This window comes from Urocitellus parryii, chromosome 3, assembly GCF_045843805.1.
Source record: "Urocitellus parryii isolate mUroPar1 chromosome 3, mUroPar1.hap1, whole genome shotgun sequence".
NCBI lineage: Eukaryota > Metazoa > Chordata > Mammalia > Rodentia > Sciuridae > Urocitellus > Urocitellus parryii.
Genome location: NC_135533.1, coordinates 101,556,144 through 101,570,056, shown reverse-complemented (window position 1 = coordinate 101,570,056; position 13,913 = coordinate 101,556,144). Strand labels below are relative to the sequence as shown.

Genomic DNA, 13,913 nt, shown 5'->3' with positions numbered 1-13,913 from the left:
TTTATTGAGCTTCATCACAGAGTGGATAGGATTAGACCCAACTTTTTCCATGAACAGGAAGGACAGAGAGCATCTTACAATGTATTAGGTGCTCTGAATTGCCATGTTAAAAAACTCAAGATACAGCTGCAAATGGATGTTTTCTTTCACGTAACATTGATCTTCAATTGCATTTCTGGTGGTTTCCATTATTTTGTCCCAGTCATAGTAAAATCCTCAGAAGTAAAGTTCTGACCAGCATCAGATGGTTCCCTGGCAGTCTGTTCTCCTGGTGCAAGGACACACTTTGCTAATTCCCTCCAGTCTCTCTGCTGCTCCCAACAGCCCTGGAGATGGAACATTGGATGGACAGTACTTCAGGGACTCTGCAGGCTGGATGGACATCAAGGGCACTAGGCAGATGACCTAGAGGGCCCCGGAGGGCCATGGCCTTATCCTCCCCTTGCCCTCCACAGAAGACAAGAGCAGTAGCTAAAAGTTGAGAGGCCAGGCAGGGCAGGAGGGGCCTGAGGGGCAGGAGCATTTCTCAGTACAATGCAGCAAACTGTTGAAACAGATGGATGCTGAAAGGAGAACTGGTCGCTGGGCACCACAGGCATCTGGAAAGGGCCAGGGCCAGAGGAAGGAGCCAGGCCATCAGGTGAGTTGATAAGGCCAGCAGAAGGGCCTGCACAAAAGCATACCATCCACAGTCTAAAGGAAATGAAAGGCAGGCAGACCCCAGCCCTTAAAATAAAAACTATGATTAAGAGTAAAACCTCCCTTTTGAGATTTGTCGACATCTAAGCTTCCTTTCTCCCATGATTTCCCCCTAGAACACAATGGACTCAGATTACAGTATATGAAAGTGGAGTCAGGGGCATAAAAATCAGCTGGAGCTTTTGTGTATCAAAATGACTGACAAGTCATTACAGACCACCCCTAACCCACCAAGTGGATCCAAAGGAAAAGACCCCACCAGCTGCTGAGCTGAAGGGAGAAGAAGCCTGGCTCCTACCCTGCTGACTGGTCACTGCTGGAGCAGTGGATTCAATTCTGGCCTTCCTTGAAGGCAATCTGGTCCAGGTGGTATGCATGCCACCTCTGTACCCATGGGTTCTATGGCAGCCCAGCACAGAGAGGACCCAAGCTGCTAGTCTCAGTATGGACACCCTCTCTACCATCCCTCCCTCTCCTTCTAAACAATCCTTATTCCTTCTTCAGTTAGTTTTCTCCTAATCATTTCTTAGTGTCTAGGTCACTGTGGGCTCCTACACTGTGAGCCTAGGTCTCATGAATGGATGTATCCAAGGAGTGTAGCATGGTTGAGGACTCTCAGTTTACTGCTATATAAAGAAAGGAGCCCCCATCTAACCATCACATGCATGTTCCACACCATAATACAACTTCTGCCCCATGTGCTCAGGAAGCTCTTTGTGGACCACCAAGGATCAAGCTGATGTCCCAGACATTCCTGATATCCTCCACCCAGACAGATGGAAGCTCAGTGTGTAGCATAGCAGAGCCACGCTGCTGAGAGTCTATTGGGATGGGGGAAGCACTGGAAACTACTCCCCATCCTCCCTTACATCCCCCACCACATCTTGTCCCACTGATCACGGATCCCATTCTTTAGATACACTGAGTACAGAAGAGAGGACAGGATCTCCCAGGCACCAAGATGCCTGTGTACTTGTCTGCAGTGGTCCAAGGACCTGCCCAAACAATGACCCAGTGAGGGAGGCAGATCCAACACTTAGACCAGAGCTCCCTTCCTTACAGAGGTCAGCAAGAGTTTAAGAATGCTACATGTGGTCCTCTCCCCAGCAGGATGCAAGGCTGGCTGGCAACACAAAAGGGTGAACCCACCCATTCAGGGATGAACACAGAAGCCTTAAGGGACCCACCCAGCAGGCAGAGCCTGGGGAAGAAGGGCTTCCCGAAGAACCAGCTCAGTGAGGCTCCACAAGTTACACTTCAGGAGAGGGTCCCATGAGCAGGAGGCCCTTTCTATGTACTTGGGCATTAAACCCAAAACATCACAAAAGCCAGCTCCTCACTGCAGGAGGGGACTGCAGGCTGGTGAGGGAGGAGGCTAGAATGGTCTGTGAGGTAGCAAGTTAGAGTCTGAGACATCAGGATGAACTTATATTCAGTTCAATTCAGACATGAATGGGCACAAACACAAATACCGGCAAAAGTATGCATGGGTGTGTATTTTCTAGTTCTGTCTGCTGACAGAAGCAAAGGCACCCCAATAGCAATGAGGACACCCAGGGCCCACATCATGATATAACACAAACCTCCAAGAGAAGACACAAGGGTTCCCTTCTTGGGCTGGGGCAGAGAACATAATGACAGGAACCTGGGGCATCGTGTAGTGCCACAAAGTAAGGCAAGGGCTTTTAAAAAGTCACACTCACACACCGATAAGCTATGTCAGAGGACACAGGATCAAGATAAAAGAGTTTTGTATAGCCAGAGCTGGGACATTCTGAGCAACAAAATGAAGTAGCAACCCAAAGTGAAAAATAAACATCCACAAGTCCATACTGATAGAAACCAATGGCTGAATAAAACGTGAACAAAGGATAAGAGACAAACAGCCAAACCCTGGGCGCATTCCAAGTCATCTGCAAGGACTCCGCCCTCCAGGAGGTAAACTCCCCACTCCCTAAGTGTGGGCTGGGCACACTGCTTCCTCTCAAACAAAGAGCATGATGTGGAAAAGAAAGATAAAAATGGAGCACTTCAGGGTGTGGAGAAGCCTGGCAGCAATCAGAACAGCTCAATGGTGACAAGTCACATTGACAGATGTGGAAGTGGCACGGTGTGATGAGGGCACTCCCCTCCCAGGGCTTCCTGCAGAAAACCCAGCACCCCAGAATAGACATGAGAAGACAAACCACCAGACATGGAATAGCCACTGGATGGAGAACCCTCAAAGTCACTGCACTAACACCTGGGGCAGCCTTGAGATGTCCCACAGTCCCTGTCCCAACCTGACATCATTATCTCACACTCCCTGGTACCTACCCCTGAGACCCTATCCACATCCAGGAGCAGGTGCCACTGCCCAGTCCAGAACCTATGAGTCCCTTGACCTCCCTCTCTATCACCTCCCTTTCATCAATTCCTGCCTGAGGGCCCCAAGCCACCCACTTCTCTACACCCCCACTGGCCAGCACAACCCACGCTGGGATGCAACTGGATGGAGTCTGCTTGACAAAAGATCCTCTGGGCAGAGCCCTACATCCCTGGCATGCTGGAGATTGTCAAGAACTAAGCTCACCCTTTCTCTGCCCACCATGCTCCGCACGTGTATTCAAGCTTGTGCACATGCATGAGTCCATGTCCTGCTCTACATATGCCACCATGTGTTCAGCACATGGTGCTGGGCAGATCATACTCTCAAGACCTCTCCCCTTGCTGCAGCCTGTCTGCAGGTTTCCCTCCTTCACTTAGTGACCTCCTGATCCTTGGATTGGGCTGGGTAGTCCTCCCTCATCTTGTAGTATCCCCATTTAACATTACCCTACTCAATATGCAAACCTCACCACTGAACCTGCTCCAGTTTCAACCCATAGCTGCCTGGGCTACACTCACTTTGGACATGGAGCCTGGGCAGCATATGCAACACTGTGGGGATGAAGAAACCAATGGAGGCTGACCCAGACCAGCTTCTGCCAGAAAGGCGTATGCAGGCAGGACACAAGACCCTGATCCAGGAAGTGCTTTCTCACATCAGCACACAGTGCTTTAGCCACCTCCAGAGAAGAGGCTGATCCTGCACACTGCTCCCCACACCACACTGGACACATTCTCATCACAAATACACTGACTGCCATCAGTTTTGCCCAGACTCGTGGGTATCTGGTCGGTGGGGTCAGCCCACCTCATCCACAGGCCTCTCCGTCCTGCCTATGGGCATCCATCAATGGCTGGGTGGAAAATGTAGTGTTATTTTCTTTGAACAGTAGCTGCTTTTGCAACACCATGCACAAGTATGTTTTTAAATTAACCTAATTGCTTGCTAGTTGTCTGTTTTTGAATTAATAAGTGTTTTAGAATTAGCATCATTTGAGAGAGGTTTGGCAGAATGCTGATCACTGCTGGAGCTGGTGACGAGTACTCCAGGAATCACCGTGCCCATCTCTCTACTTTTGGGTATGTTTGAATTTCCCATAATAAAAGTAAAATAAAAACAAGTTTAATAACAGAAAGAAAGGAAGGAAGGAAGGAAGGAAGGAAGGAAGGAAGGAAGGAAGGAAGGAAGGAAGGGAGGGAGGGAGGGAGGGAGGGAGGGTTGGAGGATCTGGGGACTCTCCAGAGAGCTTCTGTCCATGGGTTTCTGCCTTGTGAAGAAATGGATTTTCACAGAGCTGAGGAAACAGGCCCTATGTTTCTTGTATAACCCTGGCCCCTCAAGGCCAAGGGAGTCCCAGGTGTTATGGTCCCATGCAGGAGCTGTACTTGCCACCTGCTCCCTCACACTGCCCCTCTCTCCTCGCACATCATGCACACCCATGTTTTTAACTAAGGAGAGAGAGAGGAAAAGGTGTACATGTGTATAGTGGCTCAGGCATCTTAGGAAAGTTAAGAACTAAAGGTAGAGACTCAGAGACAGGTCTGAGGCCCTAAGCAGTGAGCATCCCAGGACAGTTCCTAGCAGAGACAAGCAGCTCGCCCCAGAGCTCAACACACACCTTCCCAGAGGACCAACTGAGCCTTGCAGAGAGGATGACTCTGGCTCAAGCTCACCCACCAGGCCTTCAGACAGTCCCACTTCAGACATATCCCCGCCCCCATCCATAGGATCTGTGATGTCTCCACACCCCAACCCCTTCAAATACCTGGACACCAACAGTGACTCTGTGCATTGCTGACCTTTGAACAAACTATACCCAAGACATGCCCACTCCACAGGGTCCCACCAGGGAAAAGACCCTACCCAGCACCCAGCTCATGATCAGTGCTCAGGAAACATTTGTGATGTCCAAAAGTGGAGATTTAAAAAAAATAAGTAAACATCAAAAATATTTTCAAACCTACAGGATAAACCAATGATTCCTAAATCGTGATCATTCAGTTCATTGTTCACACAGCAGGGCACACAGAATTGGAGAAAATAGCTGTCATGGAAAACAGGTTCAAGGAGCCAGTTGTTCAGATCCTTCACTTTGATTTAGGAAGGCAACAAGTTTTCTTAACAGGAGGTTATTTCTCTTCTAAGACAGATGCAGGCAAAAGCACCAAGAGAAATACACTAACCATCTCCAAGAATAGCATCACCAGGCTGGTTCCAGCACAGGCTCCCCAAGCTGGCAGGTGCACAGTGCACACCTATAGTGACCACTCAGAATGCTCACTGCTGCAAGTTCCCTTAAGGAGCAGGATGTTTTGGAGTGGCTGCCCAACTCCCAATGCATACCTGCAACTGCTGAGTCTCGAACTTTCCACTGCCCTCCCAAGAAGACTCAGATGTACACTTGCTATGATAACACTGTTTCCAAGGATTGGATGTTAGAGCTAAGAAAACCCACAGGCACCCCACAGGCTGAGAAGCAGCCCTCCTGATGGTATAGGCAGGCAGACAGATAGATGTCCCACAGTGATGCTTCTCTTGGAAAGGCTGAATGCCAAACACAGGCTAAGAGCTCTAGACCCAACTTTGTACAAACAGGTACTTTGGGACAGGGAGGTACCTTCCAAAGAATGCAGCATTATACAGATTTACCAAGATAGACCAGGGCCTGCTTCAAGGAAAGAGCAGAGTCAAGAGGTCAAGAAGGCCATCAGGACTGTTGAATAGAGCTAGCCTACGGACCACAGCCAGGATCCGACAGCAAAAAGTGGCCAGGCATGCTAACTCAGTCAGGGCACTACCATGACCTGGCCATCCTCCTTGCCCCACGTGTATATCCCACATCTCCATCCTTGGCCATGTAGTCCCTTGAGCCCCACAGACCACTAGGTGAGCAACAATATCCCATCTATCAGAAACATCAAAGCTCCAGGGGTCAAAGCAGTGGGTATGCACCACACACAGCATGTGAAATGACATCAATCAGATGAACCACACTGCTAAGAAAAGGGCACTGAAGTGGCCAAGCACCAGGGAGTTGGGCCAGCCAAGCACCATGCATATGCATGTGCATGAGCACTGTCTCAGACTGGGCCACTTCTGAAGGCTGGAGAATCTACTGGAGAGGGGAACACTGTACTCTGAGAAAAGGGTTGGTCTGTATTTTAGAGTGAAAACAAAAGTTGTGTTCAGATTCAAAATGTGCTACCAGGGACGAATTTCTCCTCTGAAGGGCTCAGAGGATGGGATAGAACTCCTGGTACATCTAGGGACCCTATTACACCACGGGTGGCTTTCTATCCATCTATCCCTGGGGGTCCCCTAAATATTACCAAGTATTTTGCACACATGTGCACACACAATTATACATGCATGAATGCATGCACACAAAACACATACAAATATGTGAACACATGGGCATGGCTGTGCAGAGACACACATGAACATGCACCCATGTGCATTTCAGTGTGTAAATAAGCAGGCACATGAATGAGCACACATGCACACAGGTACCACATAGGGCACCACCGCAAGCACTGCATCCAGGCTCTGCAAAATCACGTCAAGGCTTGGGAATCAGGCAGTACAACTCTCCCTCAACTCTGAGCTTTCTTCTCAGCCTTGATAAAAGGTGGGGCAAATACCCAGCTAGAGATCAAAGCAGACCCTGCTTCCCTCCAACCCAGGGAGAAGATCATCAGGCTCTGTGCTGCCTTCAGGACAAAGCCAGAGCTTGGCCCCTAGCTGGCCCCCATTCTCTTCCTGAGACAGCATATGGGAAGGACAAGGTGGGGCCTTTGGGGTTAAGAACACATAGGCTGCTGGTGCCCATCTGAGAAGAAAGTACAGGAAGATGATGAGTTAAAAAGGACAGGGGAAGAAGCCCAGGGAAGGAGGAGGACAGGAGAAACAAAAGGACCTCACACAACTGAAGGGAAGACTGCCATGGATGGGCTGGGGGAGACAGAGAAGGCAGGCTCACCTTGGCCTAGGTCAAGTAGTAGGAGGTCCCACTCCCTTCCCCACCTAGGGCTCTGGGGTCCTACCCCTAGTTATTGTCCCCATGGCCCTCAAGTCTCACCTGGACATACCCAATCTCCTTGATCCAGGCAAGGACTAAGCTTTGTATCCTTGCTCTATAGACCCTGGGTTGCCCAAGGTCATGGAATTGGAGGTAGAGGAGGTAGGCCTCAGCTGGGTTCTCTGCCCAGGCACCACTGAGACTAGAGGCATATAGCACCCTTTGGGGGGCTGCATCTCTTTTAGAGATAAAGGTGGAGCATCTCCCTGCAAAAGAGGTGCACATTAGCCAGGTATGGTAGTGTACACCTGTAATCCCAGCTACTTGGGAGGCTGAAGCAGGAGGATTCCAAGTTCTAGGCCAGGCTGGACAACTTAGCAGGATTCTATCTCAAAATAAAAAGGGCTGGGGATGCACCTCAGTGGCAGAGCACTTGCCTTGCATGCATGAGGTCCTGTGTTCAATTCCCAGCACCACATACACACACAAAAAGAGGTGCATATCAATAAAAGTGTGGTATATGAAAAGGAATGAGTGTAAGTGTGCAGGTAGGTATGTTTATGTGGATGTATGAATGTATGAGTGCAAATGTGTGTTAGTTTATGAGTGTGCTTGTGTGTGCATAAGTGTTGTGAGATCATAAGTGCATGAGTGTGTGTATTTATGCATGTACATGTAAATGTGTACAAGTGTGAAAATGAGTGTAAATGCACACAGGTGCTTGTGTGGGTATGTGCATCAAGTGTTATGAATGTGTGAATATGCATTGGTGTGTGTGTGCTTAGGGTCTATGAGTACACATGTGAGTATGTGTAAGTGTAAGACTAAGTTTGAGAGTGCATGTGTGGGAGTTTGTGTGGATGCCAGTGGGGTTGTAAAAGTGTAAAGTATGTGAGTGTGCCTATGTGTGAGCATATGTGCACATGCATGAGTGTGTATGTAAGTGTAAGAATGATTGTGACTTGTGTATATATGGAAGTGTCTGTGTGAAAATGGGTGTGGTAGGGTGGATGGGTAGACATGTGTGCATGTGTGTGAGAGCAGGAAGGAGTGGAACAGACATGATTCACATCCTCAGCCAGCGTAAAGCAGCAGCCTGCAGAGCAGAATACTCTGCCCCTTACCTCATTCAGTCCCTAAGATAAAGAGAAGCCTGTGGCTGTGAGAACAGGTTCTCCCCTAAGAAAAGCTACACTGCTCTTCCTGTCTACACTGGGGGCCTGCCACTGCAGCCTCCCATGCTACCTGGCTGGCTGGAAAAGGGCCAGCCTGAGGATGGACACACACAGGCTCTCTCCATGGGGACACCACCTCCATTAGAGCCATATGGCCCACTCTAACTGTGCTGTCCTACTCCTGCCATTACAGTTGATAAAGAACAGACAGAGGACTGCTATCTGCATCATGGGGTCTCTCCTAGCATGTGATCTAGACCAGCTTCACTCTGACGCTTGACAGTTCAGGTTCACTAAATCAAACTAGCAGGTCACCAGCTAGGAACAGCTGCTGAGAGTAAGTGGCATGGCTGCTCCCCCGCCACTGAGCCCCGATGGCGCAGGCAAGAGGAAGAATGCCCGCCACACAATCCACATACAGTATCTGGAAGATGCATCTGTCCTACAAACCTGCAGAATGACAGTGGAGGAAACTGAAGCAGGGGGGTCATCCTGTGCCCCAGGTCACACAGCTACACCAGCACCCCTGAAGTGCAGGGAGATCCACCCATTCACAAGCCCACCTGTCTATCAACATCTGAGCCACCCGGCTCCACCCCTGCAGGAACCTATCAAGCCAGGGAGCTCAGCCCTGGCCCTCTATCCCTCAGAGACAGAAAAGGGACAACGTCCAAAACCATGGTAAGCCCCAAAAAGGGAATGCTGATAGCTCTGATGCCAGGCAGGGATGGGGTCATGCAGACATCTGTGATAATGTGGTTTCTTTTATTCTGCCTGTGGTTAGGAACTCAGCAGAAACCAAAACATATTCCCTTTGTAATGAAAGGTAACCATATTGACACATATTGTGTACAAGGCAATAGACCTCTGCCACTTCAAAAATAAAAAAATAATAGCAGTAATCCTGACTCACAGCAGACAAAAAGCAAGCAGTTGGGGGAGGTGCAGAGCAAGGTAGCACAGGGAGGAAACTCAGAGCTGGGAGAGGCGGGGTCTGCCTCCTCTGCTCTCGCACAGGAGTGGGCAGGGCAGGAGAAGGACCACTTTGGATGGGGACCTTGGGCCAGTGAGCCCAGTACAGGGCACCATTCTCCCAAGGTTCCCTTTGCCCTTCACTAGTATTCCAGGGCAAGGACCTTTTCCAACACACTCCTGCTTTTATTTCCCAACTCCCACCACTCCCTTAGTAACCCTGAACATGTTCACATCAAAGAGCCTGTCACCTCCTCCCTCAGAGACTTTATTAGTACCTAGAGTGAGGGGCATCATCAGAGGGCCCATCCCACTCCCACTTCTTGCCCACCCACAATGTCCCACAGCTCACAGGGTGCTGCATTCATCTCCAGCCAACCCCAACACTTTCCAGTCCACCTGGCCAGCCTTTTCCCATAAACGCTTTTAAACAGGATGCTATCAATTCCAACTGTAGCCCAATTAAACAAAACAAAAATGTATTTTGTTTAGGTACATGAGTGACCTGAAAGCAAGGGACCGAAAGAGGGAAGAACTCAGGGCACAGTTAAGGGCACTTCCTCTCTGCTGGGTCTCAGGGGGAATAAGGCCATTTCCCTAAAGACCTCTGTGCTCTCCAGGGCATCAGTATCAAGCACACCCTTTGGGGGAGGGGCTAGTACTAGCTACATGTGAATAGCCATGTACCTGGCTTCCACTTCTGTCCACCTCCCAGTGTCCTAGGGCTGGCCTGGGTTCTATGTAAGAGGAACTAGATGCCCCAGAGCATAGGGGCCACATACTCAGAGCCTAGTCCACCAGAAGTGGCACAGGAATGCTGTAGGAGCTCCAAGAGCCTCCTTGCAGACAGTCAGTAACTAAAAAGAGACATGTTCCATTGCACAGAGCAAGGACTTGAATGAACCCAAGCCCTTGTGTAAAGTGCAGACTTTCTCCAGGCCTCTTCAGGGCTATCCTTGACAAGAAAGCACTTGGGTCTGAGATCCAAGGAAAGCACCTCTCTGCTAAGAACATTGACCTGACTCTGGAGACAGCTAGTTCCTGGTGCTTTCATGGGGCTCAGCAACAGCAAAGCCCTGCTACATATGCAGCAGGGACAACACCCCTCCAAGATTCCCTCACTCATTCTGTCCACCTTTCAGGCTCTTTGGGGGATCCACCCCTTGCCTGCATGGCTACTGCCTCCCTAGAGTTCACAGCTGAGAAGGAAGCACCCTCAGCAGGTGAGTGCACTGCAGGGTGACAGGCCCAATGGGAGGCAGCAGAAAAGCAGAGAGGAGGAGCAGAAATGCCATTGCTCCCTAATGCAAGTGCCACCTTTCTCCCTCATCTCAAGCACAAAGTTGCAGAGCTCATTAAGGACAGGCTTTACAGAAGAACTTTGAAGAAGACAAAAATCCCTGAGGGATCACATAGCCCCTCCTCACTATAGGTTTCTCTGCATTGATCTCCACCTATTCGTCAATATCCTACCAACCTGTAGTGTGTATACGAACATTCTCGAGGCCAAAGTGATTAGAAGTGGCAGAAGATTTCCAATATGTGCTTTTCCACTATGGATTTTTCTCCTTGGCTACACTGCACTGCAGAGAGACTGCTATCCCTTTATATAGGTGGGGAAACCGAGACTTGGTGAGGGAGGGGTTTACATTGCCAGGGGAGCTAGTAGCCTGTATCTGCTAAGAATCCTTGCCCCAGGATAGGCTTTCTCTTGCCCTCCCCCCAGAGTAACAGGGGCTCCTCTTACACCACGGGAAGGGGCAAAGACACTACTGTAGACTCCCTTTCTCTTTTATAACCCTTTCTCTGAAAGGAATGCCTAGAGGCTGCAAGGGAAAATTCTTTTAAAAGAAAACAATTATACAGCCTTTTATGGCACCTGTTGACTCCCAGATGTGCACAAGGGAAACATAGCCTGATGGGATCCCTGGTCCCCTTCCCACCTTGTAGCTTTCCTGGCATCTGTCCTCCCTCCCCCTCAGAATGGGGAGGTTATCTTGTGGATACAGTATGGCTGTGAGGACCAGCATGAGGCTAAATACAGGTAGAAGAGGGGCCAGGGAGTCATGAGAGGATCCTTCTGAGAATGGTTATAGAAAGCTCAGGCGCTGCCCAGAGGAGGCAGTAGAGGGGATGCTGGAGAACCCTACCCCCACACACAACCCTATGGTTTTGTTCCTCTCTTTTCTGCCTTTCTCCTCCCCTCTTCTCTAACTCTGGTCCTCACCCCTACTTCTCCTTCTCCCACTCCCAACCCCCTCCTTGCCAGTTCTGCTCTACACATTCTCCCTTTTTCCTCCTGTGCTCTTTGCCATGGGTCTGAGCACATGCCAGTCTCTCTCTGACCTTAAATTGCAAGCCAGATGTGCCTGCCCTATGCCTAGTTGTGCATCCCATGCCCCCCCAGTCCAAATGTTGCCCCTCCTATCAGGGTCTTGGGTTGGGTGTTGGTCTTCAGATCCTCTGGGTCCTTGGGGGATGATCCTGTTGGTCCCCCAGGCAATACTGTCTAACACTATCTCACACACCTACCCCCACCACGTTATTCTTGCCCAATTTGGAATTTCCCTCTGTCAAGCTTCCCCTTTGGTCTCAGTGTCTCTCTCTCTCTCTCTCTCTCTCTCTCTCTCTCTCTCTCTCCATCTGCCCCCCCCACACACACACACACAGCCACGTTCTTTCCTTAGAGGGGATCCCCAACCCATCTGGCTCACACCACCCTCCTGCTAAACTGCAGTCAGAGACAAAAACAAAACCATCCCTCTGCACCGAGTGGTGTGGGCACCAGGGAAAGCTCCCAAAATCCCTGGGAGCAAAGTCGCTAGGTCCATCTCCCATCAGGGTGGGGTGGCCTGATAGAAACAGACGCTTTCAGAGTCCAGAGGAGCCCGCAGGAGTCAGACGTCCTGCGTCCTTGTCCTTGCAACCACCACTCCCGCCAAGCTGGGAAGACAGTGACAAAGTTCCAGCGCTGCGGAGCCAGGGTCAGGGCGATCGTGGAGTGGGGCGGAGGAACTGGAGGTGTGTGACCTTGGCAAACCCTGCTCCTTTTGGACCACGGCGGGTCCACACGGGACGACAAAGTCCCCTCCCCCCACCTTTCTACCCCGGGTCCTCAGGGCTGAGAGGTGAGCCCTTAACGCGCTCCAGGCAAGCGAGGGAGGAGCCTCGGGCTGCACTCCAGAGGAGGAGCCCGGCCTGGAGCCCGCGCCCCTTCCCACTTTCACCCTCTGTAAGGATGGGTCTAGTGAAACAGTAGTGAATCCTACTCTTGCCCCTCCAGGTAGCTCACCATCCGCCCGACCTTGGCCAATCCTCCCCTTCTCCACACCTGTCTCACGTCTCCACATCGCACGCCCAGAGCCGCTTTGTGGACGGTATCTCGGGGAAAAAGCCCGGGCTGAATGCTAGTCCCTACTGCGTCCCCAGCTTGTTGAGTGACCTTGAACAACCACCCCCCATTTAGCACCTCAGTTTCCCCACCCGCCGGGTAGGAAAAAGCGCGCCCAACTCTGGGCACTCCCAGTCCCGCTAGGCAGGTGTGTCTCAGACCAAAAGGAAAACGAGGGAGGGGGCGCGTGGCAGCACTTACCGTCCTCCAGAGACGCGGGCGCTTGGCGGGGACCAAGGTGGCTGTGACCAGTAAGTGCGAGGCAGCCACCACGAGCCCAAAGCCGATGGCCAGCAGGCTGCGCACGGGCAGCAAGGCATAGGAAACGAAGGTGACCAAAAGGAGCTGCCAAACCCCCTGTTCCGCGGCGGCTGACCCCGCAGCCGCCCCGGCAGAGCCCCTGGCGGGGCCGCCCAGCGCGAAGGGGCAGCACAGCAGCGCGAAGGTGAGACTGAAGAGCAGCGCCAGCTGACCGACCTGCTGTAGCTGGGGCACCTGCAGGGACCGGACATTGGTGACCACGAGCAGCGCCAGGAAGAGGACGCAGTGCACCGGGTGCGACCCCTTGGTCAGGCCGGGCGCGGGCCCCGGCGCACCTAGCAGCTCGACCAATGCCAGCGCGCCCGCCAGCAGGCTAAGCACAGCCAGCGCCTTCAGCGTGGCTGCCTGCTCCAGCCGCAGAGTGTAGCCGCGGAACAGCGCCTCCAGCTCGGGGCACGCGAACTCCTCGCCGCACGCCGGGAGCCCGCGCCGGCCGCCCGGCCCGGCCGCCCGCTCGGCGCCCCCGGGCTCGCCCGCGCCGCCTCCGCCGCCGCCTCGGCCGCGCGGCGCCCCCGCCATCTCAGCGCCATGCAGCGGCAGCGGCTACGGGCGCGCCCCTCGCCGGCCCGGGGCGCCGGGGCGCGGGCGGCGGCGCCTGGGCGGGCGGGCGGCGGGCGGCTAGGCGCCGGGGCGCGGGGCGGGAGTTGGGGCGCCGGCTGCCCAGCGCGCGCGCCCCGAGCGCGTCCCCTCCCGCCCGCCGCGCCTGCGCACTGGCGCCCGCCCGCGCCCCGGCCGCGGTCCTCCGCGGCGACCGCGCTGCGACAGTCGAGCCCCGGGAGCAGCGGTCCTGGATGCGCACGGCCCGCGTCCCAACTCAGCGCCCCACGTCCCCGCCCGTCAAAGGGGCCGCGTGACCTTGGCACCTCCCTTATCCCTCTGAGCCTCAGTTTCCCCACCCGTGCACAGTAGAACCCACCCCCTGGGAATCTTTTGGAACGCTAAAAACGCTGAAATTCCTCATGGAGGGAG

At 52.5% G+C, this 13,913-nt stretch overlaps 1 protein-coding gene across 1 annotated transcript in view; it reads right to left on the bottom strand.

Annotated features, from left to right (window-relative positions):
* Adcy1 (adenylate cyclase 1) overlaps positions 1-13,463 on the bottom strand; it is a 144,493-nt gene extending 131,030 nt beyond the window's left edge. The window contains exon 1 of the mRNA XM_026399504.2: positions 12,825-13,463. Coding sequence (XP_026255289.1) covers positions 12,825-13,463 — 639 coding nt within the window. The remainder of the gene's footprint in view (positions 1-12,824) is intronic.
* Positions 13,464-13,913: the final 450 nt, after the last annotated feature.